General features: G+C 38.2%; 1 protein-coding gene across 1 annotated transcript; it reads right to left on the bottom strand.

Annotated features, from left to right (window-relative positions):
- Positions 1 to 21,601: 21,601 nt before the first annotated feature.
- LOC110921944 (UDP-glucose 6-dehydrogenase 3) lies at positions 21,602 to 24,428 on the bottom strand. Its single transcript, XM_022166271.2, has 2 exons — positions 24,182 to 24,428; positions 21,602 to 23,259 (listed from the first exon to the last, which is right to left on the bottom strand). Exon 2 carries the CDS (start codon positions 23,245 to 23,247, stop codon positions 21,805 to 21,807), a length of 1,443 nt encoding a protein of 480 aa, XP_022021963.1. The 5' UTR covers positions 23,248 to 23,259; positions 24,182 to 24,428; the 3' UTR covers positions 21,602 to 21,804.
- Positions 24,429 to 26,707: the final 2,279 nt, after the last annotated feature.

The raw sequence follows: 26,707 nt of genomic DNA, 5'->3' as shown, positions 1-26,707 counted from the left end.
GTGGCTGCGGCGGCTGGTACAGAGGTTGAGGAGGTGGCGGACGCTGGTATCCATAAGTTGGGTAACCAGTGGTCCAAAGACTACCATAGGGTCCCTCTGGGTGACTAGCATTGTAGTCCCATGCCTCCTGGTATGGGTCTACATCAGCATAGTTGTAATGGGTATGCGCCGGCTGCTCAAAGGGGTTATACGCCGCTGAACCGGCGTATGCAGGTATTGGGTTATCAAAACCCACTGGTAGCGCCATAGGCGCAGAGTTGATCTCTGGGATGGGGTTTGATGGACCTCCCATCTGCGGTTCTTCTTCTTCCTGGAGTGGCGGATAGTAACTGCCACTCGATGGTTGGGGTGTGCTGATGCGGACACCCCCTCACACGGACATCCGTGCGTTTGACCTTCTCCGCCTCGGTGGCTCCGGAGGCGGCTGCTGTTCCACTGGTGGTGGTGGTGGCGGAGTGACTTCCACAAATCGGTGATCCTCGGAAGGATCCTGCTGCTGCTGCTGGTATGGGGACGAGTGTTCGGAGGGCGTGAAATACCAGTCAATCTGCCTGAACCTCGCCTCGTAGCTGTCAGGACCACGATAAGGCGATCCGTTGAAAGATAACCCATCGGAGATTTCGATGGGGTGGTTCGGTGTTCCGGACGCAGGCTCCACGGGGTCCGTGTCTTCGTCCATGTCGTCCGCGTGATCCCCTGAGAAGTGATCCTCAGGTCCTAGTGGGTTAAAACCCACGGGTTCTTGAATGATATTAGCCGGGTTGAACCGGCTCTGGAAGATAGGTGAAGGGTCGCCAAAGGAATGGTGTGAGTTCCATCTTTGCAAAGGTATAAAAGAAGGTGGTTGGTTGTTGGGCTCGTTTTCCGAGTGGGGCCCAAAAGAATGCTGATACGAAGGTGAGGAACTTAGAGAGACTGACCGCCTCCCAGGTTCAACGTAGAGCATCCATGCCTCCTGCGGGCTAGTACTCATGGTAATTGACGACGTACGCCGGTGTGAGGGCCCGACTTCATGATCATGGCCCGTAACTGGGCCTTTGCCTCGACCTCTCAAAAATCTTAGCGGCATTTTCGACCTGCAAACATGGTTAAGATAACAACCAATATATATATAAAATAAAAGACCGAATAACAAAAACAAAACAGAGTTTGTCCTATGTTTGATGTCTAGACTCGGAACTCGAAGAATGTGCAATTCGTGCACTGAGATTAAACACAAAAGGCTAGTGTTTAATTCACTCAGTGTTGGCTCTGATACCAACCTGTCACACCCCTAATTTCCACGTGTCACCGGTGGGCCCGGTGGGGGAGTATCGTGACGTAGTTGATATCATCATAGTCAAACAACACAAATTATAATGCACAGCGGAAGCAATAAAATAGATTTATTTCAACCAAACAAAATGTAATATCCAAGTATCACATAGTAGCTGAAATAGATCCACAGGCAGATCAACATAAAAAGAAAAAATTGTTCAACAGATAAATGGCATCTAAGCTTGCGAGACTCTAACGATGCTAAGGAGTAGCCAGCCTATTACGTGTAGAACCTGCACTTAATCTTTTTGAGGAAAATACGTCAGTTTACACTGGTAAATACAATTTAACTGACTCATTTTGAAAATCTTTTAAAAATTGATTTGAATGCACATGGCACAAAACTTTTTATAACTTGGGATATTTAATCAAATTTAAACTTGTAAAAGAATTACATTTTTGTTATGCGTTCAGTCGCCCGGTTCATGTCGGGTTTAAGGTTAATAGACACACCACATAGTATAAATCCACGGCGGGAAACCAACGGTTATACCTTAATAAATATGGACACATTGTCGGGTGTACGCCTACACCCGCGTGTCAAGGTCGTGGCCATTTCATGAATGATGCCAACGATATCCGGGACATGGTCATTAAACTCCCAAAGGCGTAAAACAAACAAAACAAATTTTGAAACGGGTCATATTGATATTACCCAACTACTAATGAGTTAGGGTCAATTGCCCGACCAAGCGGTATTTTATATACCGTACCCCAAGCCCGTATAAGGGAAAATAAGTTAAAAGTATATACCTGAGCAAGTAATAACCACAACAAGCAAGTGCAAGTATCTTTTACTGGGTCTCCTATTCTGGAACGATGGTTTATAATAACCTATTAGAATCCTAACAGGTCTTTAATTTAGCCTAAGCTTAGACCGGTTAGTTTCAAAGGATAAATACGGTTTAATCGCATGAAAGGCGACAACCGGACGGAATGTGATTTAGACCCAACAAGTTTGGAGACTTTTATAATATGGGTAAACTAAACACATTCTGGATTTTGAGATAAAGATGATATGGTTTGACCCGTTTCGGCTAACACACGTAAACTAGTTACATAAGTCGGTCCGAACGCAAAAGCGCGTAACGGGTAACCATATAAATAATATACAAGTTCCCTGAGATTATATGCACTAAATATGTTGTGATATCAGTAGGATATGTCCAAATATGCCCATAATAAGTTTAAACTCAAATTATGCCTCATAAGGGCGTTTTGGTCATTTTAAAGGGTATAATAGAGTTAAACTAGTAATCTAAGTTACATATCTGAATAAATCAGTAAATATACTTAGTTTACTATGTTATAACAGTATAGTATAAAATATATGTGAATTTTATTAATTATAACAATCTTATGCACCGAAAGGGCATTTTGGTAATTTCACATAAGCCTAAAAGGTCAATATTGGAAACCTGGGTTTGAAACTTTAGTTTACTGTTATTACATAAAAATTTACTGAATATATCAGTAGGTATTGACCCTTATATATATAAACTAGTTTTGACACATACTATGTCGTAAAAATGCCTAAAAAGGCGATTTGGAGCCATTTCCGGGTTTTCAAAGGAATGCTGATATTTTTATAATTCCAGAAGGCTCAAAATAATATATTTTCCATATTAAATTAGTAGAAAAAGGTTTGAGGTCAAAAGGATTTATAAAACTCATTTTATGGCCCAAAAGGGCAAAACCGGCATTAGCCGAATTAAGTTTAGAACACTAAGTTATACTCAGTCTAAAATTGAATAAAAATCTTTAAAAATCCCAAAATATTATTTTATAACAGTAGGTATAAAGTTTTGTATAAAAATTTGGGTTTAGATAGGCTATATGCAATTTACGCCATTTAATTGCTAAGAAAGCTCCTAATTGCGCTAATGAGCATAACTTTAATTCTAGACCTCAAACTGATGTCAAATTTCGGTTACAAGTTTATAATTCAGTAACTAAGATGTTTACCCTTTCATATTTTCAAAAATCACATTTTATGGATATTTGGGCATAATGGTCCACATATGGCATTTAACGGAAACTTGCATAATAGTTAGACAACTAGTGAACCAAGCCGTATAATCACAGAGGGTTATACTAACATGTGACTAGCTCCAAAAGAAGCTCTAAGGCAATCTTAAACTTGACTAAAACGGGTCAGAACTGAAAGTCAAAGCGAAAGTCAAACTATGCGACTTTCGGTTCTAAACCGGGTCTAAACAGAAAATTGCCAAGTTGAACATGTTGGAACATGTTCTTACATTAATTACCAAGTTATATTAATGATCAAACAGGTTGCATGTATCCTACATTGCTAATTATGAGTTAATTTGGATTTAGGCATTCTGTTGACTTTTTAAAGTATACCTTGACTCGACAATTAACATGGTTAGAGTAGGAATCTGATAATACCCTTTTAAGGGTTTGTTACCCACATAATTACCTACTTATAGGTATTTTTAATTCAAGATTTGACTGAGTAATTATGGACTAATCTCAAAGTCAAACCTTAATTACGATGGTTTGACTTTTAGCTAATTAACTAAGCTAAAATGGATTAAAGAGGATTACGGACACTTACAAGAGTCCTAAATAGGATTAGAGACTTAATGAGATTTGTTTGCTGTCCAGAAAAGCTCCAGAGATGTCTTGAACCAAAGTTCCAAGTGAGCAAATGAAAATGGTCACAACTCAAGTCTTTATATAGTGAACCTCATGGCTCAAGATCATGCCAAGTGACTCTACAAATGTTATGAGATGAACCCAGGTGCCCCTATGTGGCTAAATACTGCCAAGAAAGTCCCTGGTTTCGAAAACCATGCTCATAAGTCGGTGCAACAGGCTGAACAGGCAGCTGTCCATTTTCTGCTGCCAGCGACAGGCTTATGGACCGTAAGCCTAAGCTCTTGCGGTTCGTATGCTCCTCTTGCGGACCGTATGCTGAGATGGTTGCGGTCCGTAACCGACCTTTGCTGAAATCGCCCAGGTATGCACCAACGGACCGTAAGCCATGACCCTTACGGTCCGTAACCGATGGTCGGAGGACAAAAATTTGCAAACTTTCAAGCCTTGACCATGCAATCATACAAGTCCGAATCCATGCCATCTTTTTTAGTTGTGGGACCTTCTTGCTCAGCCATTGCATTCTTGTATATCCCTTACATGTTTTCACTATATCTTGGATTCATGTGGGAAGATGGAATTGACGGAATTACCAAGAACAAGTCTTGGATTCTCACAATTTATGATCTTGCTTAATTAAATTATTTCCAACTCCTTTTACAAGGATTTAATTCAGGATTCCTCTTGAAGTAACATTCTTAATAATCCAATTTCCATATAAAAGATGGAATTTTATTTATTTAGAAACAACCGGTTAATATATAAGATGTTTATCAAACGATTTAAGGATCTTGGGATTTATAAATTTGGGTCGCTCAGAGGTGTTTTAATAACATGTCGCCCTTGGGTCGTTCAGAGGTATCTTTAATAACATGACGCCCTTTTTAAATCCTACCATACATCTTTATTTGACCTGGGTTCCTGACACGTTTGTCCCACATGACACGTGTCTTTATTTTATTGGACATGAATTTTCGAGGTGTTACAGATTGCATGCTATATTACTCGCTTATGTTATACTACTCGATGTATATTCGCTAATCGCGATCGCTATTCTCGAACGCTCGCGGACTTTGAAGGATAGGTTTCTGTATTCTGATTGCCTCTTGTGCTTAAATGCTTCGGTGTTTTGTGCCTCTGTGCTCTACGTGCTTATGTGAATCTGTGATTATGTGCCTATGTGACTATGTGATTACGTGATTATACGTGTTCCTGAGCTTTAGTAGTATTAGGCATGTGAGGTGAGATTCGATTATATTGTGATTGAGCCCTATGGCGATGTCTATTGCAGACAATGTCGTCATCTGGACCCCGTCACCCCCGAGTTACTCGTCAAGAACAGAGAGACAAACGCCTTGCTGCTCCCGTCGCTAAGCAAGTGGCAAAAGTTGTTCCTCAGATCATGAGTGAACTATACGAGAATGTGAGCAAATCGTCTGAAGAGTCCAGGACTGAGACTCCCAAAGCTACTCCTAAAGCTGCTTTTAGCTTCAAACAGTTCAAAGCTTGCGGACCGAAAGAATTCACTGGCGAAGATGGCCTTACGGCTTTGTTTCAATGGTTCGATTCTATCGAGGTCACCCTGCGTCAGAGTGGACATCCTAACAATCTCCGCACTCTGAATGCTACCGGCGTCTTCCAGTCCCGCGCTTTAGACTGGTGGACGGTCGAGAGAAACAAACGCGGAAACGATCCAGCTTATGGTCTGACATGGGATGAGTTGAAGAACGTTATGCTCGAAGAGTTCTGCCCTCCCCATGAGCGCCAAAAGTTGGAGGACGAATTCTGGCATCTGAAGTAGAAGGATGGTGACAACGCTGCTTTAACTGCTCGCTTCAAGCTGCTCAGTATTATCTGTCCTAATCAAGTCAAGACTGCTGATATGACAATCAAAAAGTACATCCGAGCTCTGCCAGATTGTGTTGCAGATTTTGTGCATGCCTCAAAGCCAGCAACAATCGAGGAAACTTACTTCTTGCCGGTGAAATCAACGACAAGCAAGTCAAAGCTGGATTTTGGGATAAAGCTTTGAAGAACCTGCATTAAGCTACCGCCACACCAACTGCTGACACCGCCGCCGCCTCTCAATCGTCGAAGTCCTCTCGTCGCAAAAGTAAGAACAACAACAGCAACTCCAGCAACAAGAACTGTGCTGTCACTATCACTGCTGCCCTGCTTCAAGCCGTACCGGCTCAGCAGCAATCTCAGCACCGATCAGCTCCAGCACCAGTTACCTATGCACCGCCTACAAAGCGTGCATACACTGGTCCCCACCCCGCCTGTCCGACATGTACTTATCATCACCCGGTGGGTATCGCCTGCCAATTTTGCCTGCATTGCAACATGTACGGCCACTTCACCGCTAACTGCCGTACAGGTCCCCGTCAAGCTACAGCTCCAGCTCCTGCTCAACAAGCTCTACTTCCCGCTCCTCAAGGACAACAAGCGGCTCATGCGCCCGCGATCCATGTTAGAGCATGCTTCACGTGTGGTGATCCCAACCACTTCGCGAATATGTGCCCGAATAGAGTGGTGAAGCAAGAGCTACAACAACAGCAGCCCCAGCAATAGCAACAACAACAGCCAGCAGCCCGCAGACGTACTTTCAACATCAATGTCCGCCAAGCTCAGGCCGACAACAACGGGGTCAATGGTACGTTCCTTGTGAATGGTATTTATGCTTCGTGTTTGTTTGATACTGGAGCCGATAACTATTCTGTGTCGTTTGAATTCGAAAAGCTCCTTAATCGTAAGCGTTCCCATCTCCCCTCGACGTTCGATGTTGAAGTCGCCATCGAAAGAACTGTCGCTGTCAATTCTGTTCTTCGTGATTGTACTCTTGAGCTCAACAATCACATCTTTCCGATCGACCTTATTCCGATGTAACTCGGAAGTTTTGACATCATAGTAGGCATGGATTTTCTTCGTGAAAATCATGCTGAAGTTGTGTGCTTTGATAAGATGATTCGATTCTCGCTCGCGAATGGTGACCAACTTTGTGTTTATGGCGAAACTCCCTCGAAAGGTCTCAAACTCATGTCATGTGTCCAGGCTAGCAAGTATCTTCGCAAGGAATACAGAGCTTTCTTGGCTAACATTTTAGTAGCGGAGAAGGAAAAGAAAGGGAAGACAGAAGTGAAAGATGTTCCTGTTGTTTGTGAATTTCCTCAAGTATTTCCTGATGATCTTCTAGGTCTGCCGCCAAGTCATGATACCGACTTCCGTATAGACCTCATTCCTGGAGCCAACCCTGTTGCTAAAGTTCCTTATCGACTCGCTCCCTCCGAAATGCGTGAACTCTCGAGTCAGCTCCAGGAATTACTTGATAAAGGCTTCATTCGCCCGAGCACCTCTCCATGGGGCGCACCAGTCCTTTTCATCAAAAAGAAGGATGGGTCGTTCAGGATGTGCATCGACTATCGGGAGTTGAATAAGCTGACAATCAAGAATCGCTATCCCTGCCTCGAATTGATGATTTGTTTGATCAGCTACAAGGTGCTACGTGTTTCTCCAAGATCGATCTACGCTCAGGCTATCACCAGCTACGCATCCAAGAGGAGGATATACCCAAAACCGCTTTTCGCACCCGCTACGGCCACTATGAGTTCGTTGTTATGCCTTTTGGCTTAACCAACACACCCGCGGTTTTCATGGATCTGATGAATCGCGTGTGTAAACCATTTCTAGACTGCTTTGTCATCATGTTCATCGATGATATCCTGATCTATTCCAAGTCGAAAGCCGAACACGCGCAGCATCTACGTTTGGTTCTCGAGCTACTCTAGGGAAATCGACTCTATGCCAAGTTCTCCAAGTGTGAATTTTGGCTGGAGGAGTTTCAATTCCTCGGTCACATTGTCAATAGTCAAGGTATTCATGTCGATCCCGCGAAGATTGAAGCTGTTAAGAGTTGGGTTACGCCTAAGAACCCGTCTGAAGTCCGTTCTTTTCTCGGACTAGCGAGCTATTATCGTTGACTTATCGAAGGGTTCTCTAAAATTGCTGTGCCGCTTACTTCTCTCACACATAAAGACAGATCCTTTGTTTGGGGAACTGAACAAGAGACTGCCTTCCAAACTCTCAAGCACATGCTTTGCAATGCTCCTGTCCTTGGTTTACCCGACGGAAACGATGACGTCATTGTCTATTGTGATGCCTCGAACCTTGGTCTTGGTTGTGTTCTTATGCAACGGGACAAGGTTATCGCCTACGCATCTCGTCAGCTCAAGATCCACGAGAAGAACTATACAACCCACGACCTCGAGCTAGGCGCAGTTGTTTTGCGTTGAAGATTTGGCGACACTACCTTTATGGTACAAAGTGTACGGTCTTCACCGACCATAGGAGCCTACAACACATATTCAACCAGAAAGAACTTAATATGCATCAACGCCGATGGGTAGAACTTCTCAACGATTATGACTGTGAGATTCGTTACCACCCAGGCAAAGCAAATGTCATTGCCGACGCTCTCAGCAGACGAAGCTATCTGCATAGCATTCCTAATATTCCAGCCCAGCATCATCTTGAATCCCTCATCCGCGAAGCACAACATGCTTGTTTCACCGAACGCACTTTGAAGAAAGAAAGGATCTATCACGATGGAGCCCACCTAGTGAATAAGTCGAATGGGATATTCCATTATCTGGACCGAATTTGGATCCCTAAGCGGACCGATTTATGACAGATTCTGATGGACGAAGCCCACAAATCCCGATATTCTATTCATCCCGGTGCCGATAAAATGTACAAGGACCTTCGCTACAAGTACCGGTGGCCGGGCATGAAGAGGGATATCGCCCTCTATGTTGGGAAGTGCCTGACTTACTCGAAAGTCAAGGCTGAACATCAAAGACCCTGTGGCTTACTTGAACAACCCCCGATCCCTATGTGGAAGTGGGAAAGTATAGCTATGGACTTCATAACGAAACTTCCGCGCACGTCATCAGGTCACGACAGCATCTGGGTTGTCGTTGACTGTTTGACCAAATCCGCTCATTTTTTGCCAATACGAGAAGACTACAAGGTAGAAAGATTAGCCCGGATCTACACCGATGAGATCATTTATCGACATGGGACGCCTCGCGACATCATCTCTGACCGCGATGCTCGGTTTACCTCGCGTCTGTGGGAAACGTTTCAAATGGCTCTTGGTACTACGCTAAATCTAAGTACCGTTTTCCACCCCCAAACCGACAGTCAGACTGAAAGAACGATTCGTACCCTTGAAGACATGCTCCGTTCGTGTGTCATAGATTTCGGTGGTAATTGGGACGCTTACCTGCCGTTAGTCGAATTCTCGTACAATAACAATTATCATTCCAGCATACAAATGGCACCGTTTGAGGCATTGTATGGAAGAAAATATTGATCGCCTATTGTATGGCACGAGATCGGGCACTCGCAATTAACCGGTCCTGAGTTATTGCAAGAAACAACTGACAAAATCCTCCAAATTCGAGACAATCTGCTAAAAGCTCGGAGTCGTCAGAAAAGTTACGACGATAGACGACGCAAGCCCCTTGAATTTGACATTGGGGAACATGTACTCCAAAAGGTATCACCTTGGAAGGGTGTGGTCAGATTCGGCAAGAAAGGAAAGCTCGCGCCTCGATATGTTGGACCCTTTAAGATTCTGGAAAGGATCGGAAAAGTGGCCTACAAACTCGAACTACCAGAGTAACTTAGCAACGTTCACCCGACTTTCCATGTGTCGAACCTCAGAAAGTGTCTGGCTGAGAATGATATGTATGTACCTCTTGATGATCTTCAAGTGAACGAAACACTACACTTCGTGGAGAAGCCTGTCGAGATCATGGATCGCCAAACCAAGCAGCTCAGACACTCGCGCATTCCCATTGTAAAAGTTCGATGGGAAGGTAAACGAGGCGCAGAGTTCACTTTGGAACTCGAAAGCGACATGAAGGCGAAGTACCCGCAGTTGTTTGTTACGGCTGAAGCCTAATTTCGGGATGAAATTCCCTAAACAGGGGGAGGCTGTAACACCCCGTGTTTCGAAACTCAAAGTCAAGATTAAAGTCAAAGGAAGAAAAGATTGCTAATTGCGATCTGTCACTCCTTGCTCAATTACTGTTTTGACTTCTTTGACTTGTAGATAGTCTTTTTATGCTTTTACGTTAGTTGTATTATGTGGAGTACTTATTAATAATCGAGGCTTAATCGAAGTTTTATCGCTATTTATCGATGTTTATCGCATCGCAATCGCACTCGCAACTCGAATTACGCGTTCTGGTTAATGATCTTATGTGTGTGTGCCTTTTATGTGTTACTTGTGCATGTTTATTTATGTTTACGTGGTGGTGGTTAATCGAAACGCAATCGAAACTCAATCGCAATCGAATCGCAAACGCTAAAAGCAAGTTAAATAAGGATGATTGTATGTTAGATATAGTATTTGGGATTAAAAATAATTTGAATGGGAAACTCTATCGCATCGCAACGCTCATCACGCGAATCGAAACTTCAAAACTCGCCGCGCCAAACTCTCCAATCGAGTAGTCAGCCGATCGAGCTGCCACCCGATCGACCAGCCACTTTCCCCCTTTCCATTTATGGAAACCCTATAAATACCCACATATGTCAACATCCCTTGATGTTGACAGCTCTCTCTCCCTCAACTCGCTCCAGCCGCTATTTCTTCAGATTTCTCGCGATTCTTGTAAGTTTTCCACCTAAATCTTGTACTTTCTTGATCTACACGCACTCCTACACCTTTCTATCTTTTGAATCTTAACTTTTAACCGTGAAATCACTAGATTTGAGGTGTTCTAGGATGATGTCATCATGGTGTTCTTACGAACTTCACGTTTTGGCTTCAATCCACCAAGAACAACTTAGATCTGAACGATTTCCACATGAATAACCAAAGATCTTTCATAGATCTGAACATATTCATGGTGAAAAGGATTGAAAGATGGCTTTCCAACTTTCTTTCAACTCTTTTACACTCAATGCACTCAAAACCAATAGAATCAGAGCTTATTCTAACCTTCTACTCCTTCTTGTTGATGTGTTGGTTCAAGATCTGGATTCAATCCACGAGAATACCGATTTCGGGTTAAACATGAAAAAACCGTCTCCAACGGTTAACTAGTCGGACTAGGGTGGTTCCTGTCCGATCGGGTCACTAAGTCTTGACGAGGTTTCTGTTGTTTGACACGTTATCATACTGTCTCGAGGAAACACAAACTACCAAAACAACCAAGTGAAGAAGACGATCAGGTCGTCTGGGACGGATTGCCGTCCGATCGGATTGCCACCCGACCGAACAGCCACCCGATCGGCTTGCACCTTGGGTCCCACACTTAACTTTTATCTCAAACTTTCCAGGTTTGAACATCGAACGGATTGTCGTCTGATCGGATTACCACCCGACCATGTGATGTTCTGACTTCAACATTTAAACAATTTTCAACATGTTCAATGCAAATGGATTGCCACCCGATCGGATTGCAATCCGATCGAGTGACCGTCCGGCTGTGAACTTGTTCTCAACAACTGAGAAGCCTCGCCAATCGGATCACCGTCCGATCGACCGACCTGAAAGGTAGAGATACTTCTCTATTTTCAAAATGCTACAACGAAAACTTCAAAAGACAAGCCATCATACACAAACACATCCATCCCAAACGAGATGACAACCCAATCGAGTGGCCACCCGATCGGGCGACCACCCGAACGGATTGTCATCCGATCGACCGGCCACCCGATCGGATTGCCACCCGATCGGATTACCGTCCGATCCACTGATACTTTACTCCATTTTACGCGCCGCTTATCGTTTATGCTATCATTCTGATCAGGTTAATCTCGCTCTAAGCGCTCCCTTCAATCCATCATCGCTGTGAGTATACTCAACCCCTTTTTGCTTTACGCACTTTTGGGTGTTACATACGTTACTTATTCTAAATCACATCGAACACGCTACGCAATACTTTAACGCTAACCGTTACCGCATGTTATACGTGACTTAATGAATGCTTGTTTGTTATGTTTACACATGGAATGATGTCTACCTGCCTTAGCAACGATAGTTACCTGTTCACTCAGGGGTTGTTAAGGACAATTAATTACATGGCTCACAGTGGTGAGTGTGTATTACGAACTGCCTTGGGCAGTCAACCCGCAGTCATTGGTATCGATAGGTTCATGTCGATAACTAACGTGCTTCATTTCACACTGTGTACGTGCTAGTTATGCGAAATCGATTTCGAACTCTATTATATGTACTTAACTTGTATGCTCACCTTTACACTATGTGTATTGACTTTTACTTTAACGTATGTGGCAGGTGCTTAAGATGTTATATTGCTTGGCTTGCTTTGAAATCGAGGCTAGGAAAGGTCTAGAAACGAATAAATGAATTGTCTGTACTTGAAATCTGAGTTGTCAGAACAGAACAATTTCACTAGATTTTGTCTGTAATAACTAAATTACTTTTTATGTCATGGTATAGGACGTGATGCTTTAAATAATTGGTAATTATAGTTGTTATGGAAACTTCTGGACAATCTGTTTCGCTCAGTGCCACGCCCCGATGTTTCCGCCACCGGTTGGGGTGTGACATGTTGCTTGTCCAAGATGTGAGGATTATTTGCTTCTTTCCCACAACAGTAGAACGTCATGTTTGCTTCGAATTACTTTTTCCGATTGTGATATGATTTCAACAACACTAAATTCGATTTGGGGATAAACGTATGAACTAGGGTTTGGGTGAGTATAAATTCGGGGAAATGGAAAGTGTGGGGGAAATGACTTACTTGCCCTCATGTGACCTGCACGTGATGAGTTTTACGTCAAAAATAAAATAGGTTAGGGCTAAAAGGGCATGCCGTGTGACATTTTTAAAACATTAAGTACAAAACTCATCAATTTTAAAGACAAGGGACATTGACTGAAATTTGGTATATAGATAAAGGACACAACATACAATTTACTCTTTTTTTTGGTCTGCGGTATTTTAAAGGTTCGAATTTTGTTAGACATTTGGTGGTCTTAGTTTTTGATTATTAGAATATGATCAAATTTTATATGATTTTGAGAAAATTTTGATAAGCTATATTCCTTTTTATACACTTATAATAGACATTTATGGATTGTCTTATCAACTTGAAAACAAGGGGATAAATGGGAAAAATTACAAGTTTTGTCATTTATCTTGATACCATATTTCAGGCGGTGTTCTTTTCAACGAATTTTGATAGGTTTTGCCCTTTATAGGGAATTTTGTTGCACGTTTTGTCCTTTGACCCTAACCTAGTTAGATTTTCTTTTTAAATTTGGTCACGTGCAAGTCACATGAGGGTAGTTTAGTCTTTATACATATAAAGGACAATTTTTGTAAATACTGATATATGTATAAATATATACATATATTTATGTATGTATGTATGTATGTATGTATAAAGGGCCCACACCACCCCTCAACCTCTTCTTCCACCTAACACCACCACCTGCAACCACCATTTCACTACCCAACTCCACCTAACCACCACCGAAACCCTCAATTCTCCCTCTGAACAGATTCCCAGCCGTCACCCCGCATATCCATCGCTGCCCCAACTCACCGATGAGCCACCCTTGATCGGCTTGGAACCACCATCTAACGCCACCTTGATTCCTATCGGAATCACCTATCATCAGCGGGAATCTGTTCAAAGAATTCGTTGTTGATTTGACCTACAAACATTCAGATCTGTTACCTTCCTAACCAATAACCACCCAATTCAAGTGAGGGGGTTGTTGATTTTGCGATACTCAGAGTCAAATCAAACCTCAACTGGTCTTCATTGCTTTCAATCGGACCTAAGTTAGGCGTTTCTGCAACACACAGAAAGGGTTGATTATTCTGGTAGGTTTCCTGATTATCAGTCTCTGTTTCACCGGCATGTAAAGTTTCATGGCGAGATCTGATTAATATCGGTGGTGGAGATTGGGCGATGGTAGGTGGTTGTGGACGGTGGCGTAAGTTGATGATGAAGATGATGTTGGTTTCAGTAGTTGGATGGACGGTGATTGTTGAGTGTTTGGTTAGGGTTGGGTTGGGGCGGCGATGGCTGGACAACGTTGGTTGGATGTTTGGTTAGGGTTAAGGTGGTGGTTTTGTGTAGATCAGTTATCTGTGAAGACTGAGGTGGTGGTGGATGGTTGTGGTGGTAGATGAAGGTTAAGAGAGAGAGAGAGAGAGAGAGAGAGAGAGAGAGAGAGAGAGAGTTCTCTGTGTGTGTGTGTGTTTATAGAGAGAGAAAAAGAGTTTAATTTAGAAAAAAATGTTATTAGTTATTTAAATATCCTTTTGTTTTATTTATTAAAAGATTTATAAATAAATGGGGACAAAGACTAAACTACCCCTGATTGATTAGATTTAACAACAATAACTAATAGTTTTAAGGTCAAAGTACAAAATGTGCAACAAAATTCCCTATAAAGAACAAAAACTGTCAAAATTCGTTGAAAATAACAAAGGCTGAAATATGGAATCAAGATAAAGGATAAAACATGTAATTTTTCCGGTTAAGTGCAAAGATGATTAAATAGTGTTTTAGATTATTATGATTATTATCTAATACATCACGAATGAATTATTCAATATTCATTTTCTAATTGCTGCCATTTTGGTAAAATCACGAATAAGTTACGTGATTGATTTCACTCTTTTATGATCAATCATAAATCACGAATGAATTACGTGATTGATTTCACTTGTTTTTTTTTTTAATTATTATGACCAATCATGAATTAAGCAAATAAATTTATCATGAACATATATTGTGATGAGCTTTGTTTTTCTAGATCACAAAAGACCGACACTAATAGTTACTTCAAGACTCACATCAAAGTCACGTCGGAGATGGTATTAAGAGTGATGGAAAAGTTTAACCATCATTTCAAAAGTCAAAATTATCAATTTAAAAAAAAAACATAACTCTATTAAGGAAAACAATAAGAGTCTGCCACGTGACACAATAAGATTGTATAACAAGGTTGAACGGTATATGCATCTTATTGCGTCATGTGGCAGACTGTTATTGGGCCACATTAAAAAAATTGTTTGCTTTTGGCCGGAATTTCCAAGTCGGTTTCCATAGTTGGTGAGAATTTCAAGTCGAATTGATTAATACGGTATATTTTCCACGTTTATAGGAGTACGACAAGAAATTACACCGATCACCGTTACTCTCTCTTTCCACACATATCTGACATAATGTCAACATACGATTTGTTAGATCTTACATCAGTTGCCGAAAAACCAAGTAGTGTCACATGTCAGTGTGGCTGGAAAGTGCCACAATCGGTCCAAGTCCAACTCCCACTAATCTGCTCACGCCTTCAGGGTCTGTTTGGTTTGGGGTAATGGAATGGACGAAGGAATGGAATGGACGAGGTAATGGAATGGATCAGGGAATGCAATGGATCATTACCATTCCATGTCTTGTTTGGTTATCATGTGTGAATGGAATGAATATTGTGTATTGTTCGGTAGGCAAGAAAAACAGAGTAATAAAATAAGCGGTGAGTGGTAGTGGTTGTCGGTGGTAGTAATTGTGGGTGGTTATAGGTGGCGGTGGTGGGTGTCGGAGACGGCGATGGGTGGTGGCGGTGCGGCGGTGACGACGAGTAGTGGTGGCGGTAAGGTGGCCGTTGGTGGTGGGTGGCAGCAGAGGTGGCGGTGGGTGGCAGTAGAGGTGGCGGTGGGTGGCGGCGGTGGCCGTTGGTGGTGAAGGTGGTAGTGCCGTCGAAGATGGTGGTGGGAAGCGACAACAAGTGGCGTTGGCGGTTGGTCGCGGTTGTGGGTGATAACGGTGGCGAGTAGATGGCGGCGGCGACGGTGGTTGTCGGGGTGAGGTGGTGGCGGGTGGCAGTGATGGCACCGGTGGTGGATGGTGGTGGTGGTGGGTTGTGGCGAAGGTGGGTTGTAGCGAAGGTGGTGGGTTGTGCTGTTGTTAATGAATGGTGCAAGAGGGGAAGGAATGGAAAAAAAACATGGGGGGTGGAAGGAATGATTTTGAGGGAATGGAATGCTTTTTGGAATGGGTGATTCCATTCCATTGATCAACCAAACACCCTTTTCTTCATTCCATCGTAATCACCCATTCCATTCCACCTCTCATTCCTGCATACCAAACACTACCTCAGTTCTCCGCTTAATCGCAAGCCGCTAACCATCGTGCTATGTATTTTCTTTTAAAGCTTGATTTCTCTAAAAAAAGTATGATTTTATTACATTTTAGATAACTATACAAAAAACTGTTCTACTATAATTACATTTAAAGCCTGATTTCTTATTATAAACCGCACAATATTTGTTTATTCAACTAGTAAGATTCTCCGCACTACGTAGCAGGGTTTCGATCGGTTTGGTTCGGTACAATACCGACACTTGGTATAGCAATCGAAATAAAAACGCCAAAGATGATATCGACACATGTATTACTTCGAACGAAAGCCATAAAGAGAAACTTACTACTATATCCTTTTGGCGCGTTAAAGCACGAAAAAATTATCGAACCAAACCAATACCGACCTCAAACTCACTGCGAAGTACCAATAATCCCACTAGTTGCTATTATTTTATAATAATAATAATAATAATAATTAACGTAGGGTTAGACATTAAAAAAAAAATCTGTTTCAATCAAGTTACAATTATAGGGGATGTATCACAATTTACATGTTTACAGGACCGAATTAACTCAAGAAGATTACTATGCGGCCCATAAATTGTTTGTTGTCCACTTGATCTTGACTACCTGACCGACAGACTCTAGTCAACATGTTTTGTTGAAACCTATACGTGTTTTCTTTACCTTCAATTTGTCTTGCACCGACACATTTACAGCTGCGTACCGTAAAAGTACAACTCTCTAAATATACAAAACTTAAGGCTCATAAATCTAAATTCTCCCCCCGCTCCTTGTTCTTTAAATGTATTATTAAAAGAAATATAATCTTAGTTTTAAATAGAGTTAATTACGTGGATAGTCGTTATGGTAAATGTTAGGGTTAAGTTATTCTACAAAGTCTCCTAATGGTAAGAAATGTAAGAAGCCTTTATAAAGTGACAAGTGTCCAATAACCTAAAACCTAAACCCACTACACCACCACCCAAAACCTAAACACCCACCCACACCCACCCCATCACCACCCAAAAACCTAAACCCCCCCCCCCCAAAAAAAAAAAACCTAAACCCCCCCCCCCCCCAGTGGGGGGTGTTTAGGTTTTTTTTATGTAGTGTGTTTATTTTTAGGAGCCTTTGTACACTTCTTATTTTAATTTAAGGAGCCTTTGTATTTGATCCTAATTCGTAAATGTTATTATGTGATTTTGCTCACAAGTTTCATTGGGTCTCTTTCATAGAGTCGTTATATAACACCAAGCTACAAATAAACCACACCCAGTGGCGGATCCATGAACTTCTTTCAGTGGGTTTGTATTGGTAGATTCTCACTATTTTTTCCAAATCATACAAAGTTCTTACTAATTTTTTCCAAACCGAATGGGTTCATGTGAACCCACAAAATAGGGCTGGATCCGCCCCTGACCACACCCGTGCCACTTTCTACTGACCATAAGGAGCGCCAAGGAACTCCCAACGGTTGTTGCGCGACTTTCTGGCAGCCAAATTCGTCCCAAATCAACAATTCATTATTGATTTTCACTAGAAAATGGAGATGACATACGAGGGTAAAGGCAATCGAGAGTAGTGATTGTCACATGGGTGGTGCAAAAGTGGTTACATGAGAAGATGGGATTTCGAGTGGTGTTGGATTGTTGTTACGACGAAACAAGGTAGTGATTTGCGAGTGGTAGCGATGATGTTAAAGAAAAAGTGGAAGGGGTTCGTTGAATAACGAAAAGAGGATATTTAATTTTTTTTATGCTTTTATTTATCTTTTTGTTTTTGAGGTGTAATGTGTTTTTAACGTAAGTTAGTGAGAGAAAAAACGTATCATGATTGATTGAACTAGTAAGATTTTATCTTCAAAAGACTTATCACAAACAACATTCATGTAATTAACTCCTTGAAGAAATATGAAACAAGACAAAATGCATCACCCGACATAACCGGCACTGATTGACAAATGATGAAAGTAACAATAGTGGGGCTGTGGGGGCGACATTATTAGTAGACCTGGCAAATAAAACCCATTTGGGTTTTTTGGGTTATTTTGGGTCATTTTAAAAATGAGAATGGGTTAGGATGGGTTAAGAAATAACTAATGATAGGTCAGGATGGGTTATATGACATCTATTTAAAATAATTCGTGAGTTATGATGGGTATTACGCACGTTACATGGATAACTCAAAAAGAGCATCACAGTCAGATTTTTCGTGTTCGTACATGTTGGCTTCACAAATAATAAAAATTTTAAAGATAATAAAAAATTTAAAAATAATAAAAATTTTCCAAAAAATCAGAAAAATAAAAAAAATTCTAAAAAATAAAAAATAATAATAAAAATCCAAAAAATTCTAAAAAATCCAAAAAAATAAGAAAAAATAAAAAAATTTAAAAAAATCAAAAAAATAATAAAAAATCAAAAAAATTCTAAAAAATCAAAAAATAATAAAAAATCCAAAAAAATCTAAAAAATCAAAAAAATAATAAAAAATCCAAAAAATAATAAAAAATCCAAAAAATTCTTAAAATTCAAAAAAATAATAAAAAACAAAAAATAATAAAAAATCAAAAAAATTCTAAAAAAATAATAAAAAATCAAAAAATAATAAAAAATCAAAAAAATTCTAATAAATCAAAAAAATAATTAAAAATCCAAAAAATTCTAAAAAATAAAAACAATAATAAAAAATCCAAAAAATTCTAAAAAAAAAGAAAAATAATAATAATAATTCAAAAAAATCCAAAAAATTCAAAAAATCTAAAAAAAATCTAAAAAAATCAAAAAAAGAATAAAAATCCAAAAAATTCTAAAAAATCAAAAAAAATAATAAAAAATAAAAAAAATTCTAAAAAATCAAAAAAATTCTTAAAAAATAAAAAAATAATAAAAAATCAAAAAATAATAAAAAATCCAAAAAAGTCTAAAAAATCATAAAAAATAAAAAAATTCTAAAAAATAAAAAAATCTTAAAAATAAAAAAATAATAAAAATCAAAAAATATTAAAAAATCAAAAAAACTCTAAAAAATCCAAAAATTCTACAAAATGTTTTTAGGATTTTTAAGGTTTTCTTATTTTTAGAATATTTTATGATTTTTAAGATTTTTTAGAATTTTTGGGATTTTTTAGAATTTTTGGGATTTTTTAGATTTATTTTGATTTTTAGGGTTTTTTATTTCTTAGAATTTCTTTGATTTTTTTGTTTTTTTTTTATTTTTTAGAATTTTTTTGATTTTTTATTATTTTTTGAATTTTTTTGATTTTTATTATTTTTTAGAATTTTTTGGATTTTTTTGATTTTTTATGATTTTTTAGATTTTTAGAAATTTTTTTATTTTTTAGAATTTTTTATTATTTTTTTGTTTTTTAGAGTTGATTTTTTAATTTTTTGATATTTTTGAATTTTTATATTTTTTTAGAATTTTTTTGATTTTTTATAATTTTTTATGATTTTAGGATTTTTTTTAGAATTTTTTGGATTTTTTTTTGTTTTTTGATTTTTTGGAATTTTTTTGATTTTTTATAATTTTTTTGATTTTTTTTATTTTTTTGATTTTTTACATTTTTCTGGATTTTTTTTATTTTTTTGATTTTTTTAGAATTTTTTACGATTTTAGGAATTTTTAGAATTTTTTTGGATTTTTTTATTATTTTTTGATTTTTTTGATTTTTTTTATTTTTTACAATTTTTTGATTTTTTTAGAATTTTTTCGATTTTTTAGAATTTTTTTGCTTTTTTAAAATTTTTTGGATTTTTAATTATTTTTTTGATTTTTTAGAATTTTTAAAATTTTTTATTATTCTTTTGATTTTTTATATCTTTTTGGATTTCTTAGAATTTTTTATCATGCCCAAATACATCTTGACAAAAAACCCATCTTGACCTAAACCCATTCTGACCCATTTCTTATTAAACCCATTCTAACCCAAACCCATTCTAACCCATACACATCCTAACCCATTACCCAAACCTACCCAACCCACCCATTTTGCCACTCCTAATTATTAGACATGTTTTTAATTCCCTTTTCACAAAAAATAATGTTTTTACATTGCTTTAGTTAATTATTATTTCATATATAAATTAGGAAGTTTCTTGTGCATCACGACTTGTATCTTATGTTTGGGGACTTTTTCAAAAAAAAAAAAAAAAGCTTGATTTTTCACTTTAAACCATAAAGTTTTTTCTTTTACATTTTAACACATTTGAAATTTTTACTTTTAACTCAAACTTTTTCATCTTTTGTGATTTAAGACAACACTTTATTATTTACAACTTTGGTCCCCCATACTTTTTATCTTTCGTGAGTTTTTCGTTTTACGTTTCGTTATAAATTTTGCGAGTTAACATGTCGTAGCGTGCGTGTGAGGTTCAACGTTTTTGCTCTATTTTTTCAGATTTGACAGACCCGTAGCAACGCGTCCATTTTTTCCCTTTTGAAAACTTCCCCGCAACGGGCGTGTCCTAGATCGACTGAGTTATTATTTTGTACGTTTTACGTTTCTGGTTAATCTCTTCGCATTAAGACATTGTAACGGGTGTGCGTGGTTCAACGATTTTAGTCTCCTTTTCGTTCAGTGTAATTTTTACCATTTTATCTATTTTATTTTTACGATGTTGAGAGCCGATGTCGTCGTGGCATTGATGCTACTTGGCACGGTTTTACGAATGTTTTTAACCTATTAAATTTTTTACTAATATTTTGTTTCGATTAGCCCTATACTTCCTTTACTTAAAAACTATTTTTTACGTGCGTATTTTATTTACGGGTATGTATAAATATGATTTGTTCTACATTCCGACGTAAACTTTTTTTATAGACGAGTCAGGTCCGTCAAATATAATACGTTTTCGTTTAAAGAAACCATTTTTACGTGCATATTTTTATGTACGTTTTGGTATAAATTCAAGTTGTTCTACGTTTCGACGTAAGCTTTTTTGGGAAATGATTCAGATCAAATATAATATGTTTTCGTGTTTATTTTATGTATGTTTCGTAAAGTTTTTTTTCGAATCGAGTGGAGTCAAATTATGGTTTCTTTTTCTCCCCTTTTCCGAAAGCTCTAATTAATCCCTTTCGATTACATGTGCATATTTTCCTTCATACCCATTACGTTTTCTATGTATAAGTCGGGTCACATATAATACGTTATGATTGTTCGATATGAATTCCATTTACTTTACATTTGATCCAATCACAATGCTTATACAGGTTACACCGAGTTCCACTGGATACGTCGAAATGTGTGTTTTCATATGGTTAATGCATGATATAACGTTTGGACTAATCCATTTAATGTTTACGATGTACCCGCGCCGCAACGCGGGCAGGTCTTAACCCTAGTTACTATTACATATTACTATATGTAAGGTTCAAATGATATCATAAAATAAACTACTTTTATAGCATTTCAATTATTTTAATGGATGATGGATATCTTTTTTCACTAAACAAATCGTAGCCGTTTCCTCATTTGTACATTAAACAATTAATTCTTTTTGATAGGTAGTAGAACAAAGTGAGAAATTGAAAATGACTTTTAATTATGTTATAGTAAACACAAGAATTCAATATTATCAACTGTTACATATTGTAAAGTAAAAGTAAACATAAAGTTTTTAAACACATATCACACACACATTTTTTAACTACCAAAGAACAAAATCTCAGGTAAAGAAAATTAGTAACTAGTAAAGAATTCAACTGACTAGTTCCCATATGTTTAGGCAATAGCAGGCATATCCTTGAGCCAGGCGTCCAGTGGCTTACCGATCGAGTAAACAATGAACCCGATCTCCCTTAACTTCTCAGTGTCCACAACGTTTCTTCCGTCAAAAACAAAAGCCGGTTTCTGCATGTTATCATATATCCTTTTGTAGTCTAGACTTTTAAACTCATCCCACTCGGTCAAAATGCAAACAGCGTGTGCGTCTTTAGTGGCTGCATAAGCATCCCAAACAACGGACACTTGTTTCACCGTGGTTGGGCTCATGGGCTGCAGGTGAAGTGGATGGTCCCAGTCGAACTTGTTCAAGGTTAAGTCTCGTTGGATCTGATCTTCAGTGACTTGCGGGTCATAGATGCTCACACAAGCCTTGTCACCCAACAACCCCTTGCAAACATCAATGGCTGGTGTTTCACGAGTGTCACCGGTGTCCTTCTTGAATGCAAATCCAAGAATCGCGATTTTCTTGTTGGAAACCGTGTTGAACATAGAAGCTACAACACGGTTGACAAATCGGGATTTTTGGTAGTCGTTGATCTTGATGACTTGTTTCCAATATTCCGCCACTTCAGGGAGACCGTTGCATTCACAGATGTAAACCAAATTCAAGATGTCTTTTTGAAAACAAGAACCACCGAATCCCACACTCGCGTTCAAGAACTTTGGACCAATTCTTGTGTCTTTTCCAACAGCGTAAGCCACCTGACTTACGTTTGCGCCTGTAGCCTCACAGAGTGCTGACATGGCGTTAACAGACGAGATTCTTTGTGCCAAGAAGGCATTGGCAGCGAGCTTCGAGAGTTCGGCAGACCATAAGTTGGTTGTGATGATGTTTTCTTCCGGGACCCAATGAGCGTAAACATCTTTCAATGCTTGAATTGCTTTCTGGCCGCCTGGGGTTTCCCGTCCACCGATAAGAACCCTATCGGGTTTAAACAGATCTTCAATAGCAGTTCCTTCAGCAAGGAATTCAGGGTTCGAGAGAATCTGGAAGTTGATTCCTTTACTGTTATGGGTCAAAATCTTTTCAATTGCTTCAGCTGTTTTCACAGGGACGGTTGACTTTTCAACTACGATTTTGTCTGATTTCGACACGTCAGCGATCATACGGGCAGCGCTTTCCCAGTATGTCAGATCTGCGGCTTTGCCAGCGCCAAGACCTCGAGTCTTGGTGGGGGTGTTGACCGACACAAACACTATGTCGGCTTCACAGACGTGTTTCTCCACATCGGTGCTGAAAAAGAGGTTTTTGCCTCTGCATTGCTTCACGACATCATCGAGGCCTGGTTCGTAGATCGGGAGCTGGTCGCTGTTCCAAGCAGTGATACGAGGGACAGAAATATCGACTACAGCCACTTCAATGTCGGGGCATTTGAGTGCTATGACAGCCATAGTGGGCCCGCCGACATATCCGGCTCCAATGCAGCAGATCTTCACCATTTCTGTGTGTTCCTATAGACAAGTAGTCAGAATAAATAAGTATCAAGTCACATGGTATATAAGATCAAGAAACAAAAAATAAACCAATTCGCACACCCTTAAAGACTTTAAATCTTATGTTTAAGAAAGTAAACTCTGCTTAAGCTACAATTTAACATCATAACCAAACAGTCTGGACAATGTTGACAGCTAATGCTTAATGACAATGTCATGTAACGCTGTTGGCCCAAAAGTCAAATTATTAAATTATGATTGAACCAGATCTACTTTCATAAATATCCACTAAGCTAGATAGGAACTAAATTACAGAGAACCATCGGCAGGGGCGAATCAGAGGGGGTTAAGAGGATCTGCTGACCCGTCGGCCACGACATTTGTTATATTTTTAAAATAATATATGAGATTTTCAAAGAAAAAACATGATCTGGACCTTATGATGACACCTAATAAAAAAAAGTTCGGGTACCGCCACTGAACATTGGTTACATGTGCTCTAACTGAAAGTAAAGAACTAAAACCGACATAGCATTTGCTATAATTCTCTAAACTGCTTAAACAGCTAAACGTACACTATTGCTTGATACTCAGATCTACTGCAATTGAACAGCTAAAAATCACAATAAACTGCAGTAGAGATTTAACTAGAGCAAAAACTACCAGAACTCTAATCTGATTACAGCTAAAACTCACAGATCTAACGCAAACACTTCCGATTCACACCACACAACCTAAATTCAGTTCACAAACAACATGAAAATCATAAGATCTTACATAAACACTCAATTAACATCACACAAACTGGATCTATTCTAGAAAAAAACAACAATTAACCGTAACTCGACTAATAGTTGATCCAGATCACCAAAATCATCAATAATTCACAGAAAAAAGCAGTAGAAAGAGGAAAAATGAATGAAGTATGAGATGATGTTACCTGTTAGATCGGTTGATTGTAGATTGCAAAGTAATGTGTAAGGTGAATGGAAGAAAGCGGGCACATGTGTATGTTTATATAGTTGTTGAAGGTGCTTGCTTGCTGGATCTACCCAAAAGGAGACGCGTAACTACCCTTTTGTTACTTTTTTAAGTCTGTTGCACTAAATAACTACCCTTGTTTTTTCACCATATTACGAATATATCACACACAGTCAAGGTGGTTTTATCATGGTGGCTAAAGGCTCAAGCAAACGCAAGTTGGAGAATGTGTTATTAACTAGTAGTTGATGCCTCGCCCGCGTTGCGGGGCGATGGACGAATAATTCCCAATCAATTAAAAAAACACTATTATAGTTTTCTTAGGGAAAAAACTAAAACAATGACAAGACCGTAGTTCTTAGCTCAGGGCAAAACTGTAGTTTGTCAGGATTAATGAGCGAGTGTTAGGCAGCTCCTTGACATAGAAAAAAATTAAATCCAGTCAACCAATTAAAAAAACACTTTTATAGTTTTGCTAAAAAAAACTAAAACGATAGCAATGCTGTAATTTGAACTGAGGGCAAAATTGTATTTGTTGACTTGGGTAAAATCGTAATTTGCCAAAAGTTAAAGTGATGGCAATACTATAATTTTGAATCAGAGACAAAATCGTAATATAACTATGCACTAAGGATAAAATCGTAATTTTAAGTTGGGGACAAAACTATATTTTTAATTTGAATTCGGGCAAAATCAAAATTTTGAAATGATGGCAAAATCGTAATTTGAATTGGGGGGCAAAAGCATACTTTTATTTTGAATCAGTCAAAAACATAATTTTAAACTTAAGACGAAATCATAATTTTTGAAAGGGGCGAAAATGCGGAGTCGTCATTTTTAGTTTGGGCAAAAGCAAAAATTTATTTTGAACTGGGGCCAAAATTGTAGATGTAATCTGGGGATAAAATTATAATTTTGAACCGAGGGCAAAATCGTAATTTTGAGCGAGGGACAAAAACATAATTTTATTTTGAAGTGGGGGCGAAAAAACAATTTTATTTTAAATTAAGGACAAAATCGTAATTTTAAAACGAATATAAAATAACAAAACCAGTGGTCAAATAGGGGAGTGCCACCCCTAACTTTCCTTTTGTATATGTTGAGAATGAGAATTACAAACAATATTGTTTTTAAACTATAGATATGTTGTTAATTACAAATAGACTAAAATAACAAAATGTTATATGAGTTTAGTTTATTTTTGTCACTTCAATAAAAAATGAAATTTTTTGTATATGGGTCTCTAAGATTTCACTTTTGTCTCATCCAATTAACAAACTAGGTTAGAATTTTCTGTTAACTTCTTCCTCTTTTGTCGTTTTCCTCATTTAAATGAAGGGTATAATCGTCATTTTATGCCATAGTATATTTTAATTAAACGAGGAAAACAACAAAAAGGGAGAAAAAATCTAACCCAGTTTGTCAATTAGATAAAAATGACAAAAAAAATGAAACCTTAGGATCCCAGATACAAAATATTTTATTTTTTTGGACTGAAAGTGGCATAAACCCAGGGACCATTTTGGCATTTTACTCTTACAAGTTTAATATATTTTTAGGGTAATATTATTGTACAAATAAGCTTAAAGCATTCACATCTATTTCTTTATCCTTATTAACGTAATTATACTAAAAATCATTACTTTTTTTTATCTCATTTTCAATTAAATAATATTTTTATACATTTATCATTACCTTTTCTTTCTCCTCCACTTACAACGGCTTTAAAAAAAAATATAAAAAATTAATATGGGTGAACAGTGTTCCCGTAAATATACAAATGAGCGGTAACATTTTCTCGCTCCTCTATTCACAACCACTGTTTATAATATACAAAACTCACTCACAAACACATAAAGATTGGATGTAAATACTTTGACATACTAAACATGAGAAGTGAAGAAGATTTTTTTTCTTATCTCGTTAAACACATATTCTAGTCTCATAATCTCATAATCTGTATAAATTACGTATTTACACTAGTAGAGTAATTATGTAATAACTCTAGTGTATTTGCACATTATTCTTCTACTAAAGTAAATACACGATTTTCTTCATAAAATTTTCAACTAAACATCATTCTTAGATAGATAGAAAAAAAAAGACTATTTAATATATTAAGACCCATTTTTTTTTTACCTTTTCAATCTAATTTTTGCGAGTTAACATATCGTAACGTGTGCGCGTGATTCGTCATTTTTACGTTTACTTTTTGTTCAGCTTAACGATCCCGCCGCAAAACACAGGTCCTAGATACTAGTTGTTTTTATTTGACAATATGATTAGGATCTAAAAGAAACGCACACAAACATACAATATTATTTCACATGTTCAATGATATAATACAATACAATATGATGTTGTGATAGTTTATGTAACTACTAGATGAGAAAGAAAAAATATTATGTGCTAATTTATTAACATCTACTTATAACATATGTGAAACTAGTGGTTAACCCCGCGATGCGGGGACGAGGTCGTAATA

This window comes from Helianthus annuus, chromosome 9 (genome assembly GCF_002127325.2).
Source record: "Helianthus annuus cultivar XRQ/B chromosome 9, HanXRQr2.0-SUNRISE, whole genome shotgun sequence".
NCBI lineage: Eukaryota > Viridiplantae > Streptophyta > Magnoliopsida > Asterales > Asteraceae > Helianthus > Helianthus annuus.
Note: the sequence above shows the minus strand (reverse complement) of the source record. Positions and strands in the feature narration are given on the sequence as shown.

Excerpts from the sequence above, each read along its gene's own strand:
- LOC110921944 (XM_022166271.2), bottom strand. The coding sequence starts at position 23,247 with ATGGTGAAGATCTGCTGCATTGGAGCCGGATATGTCGGCGGGCCCACT.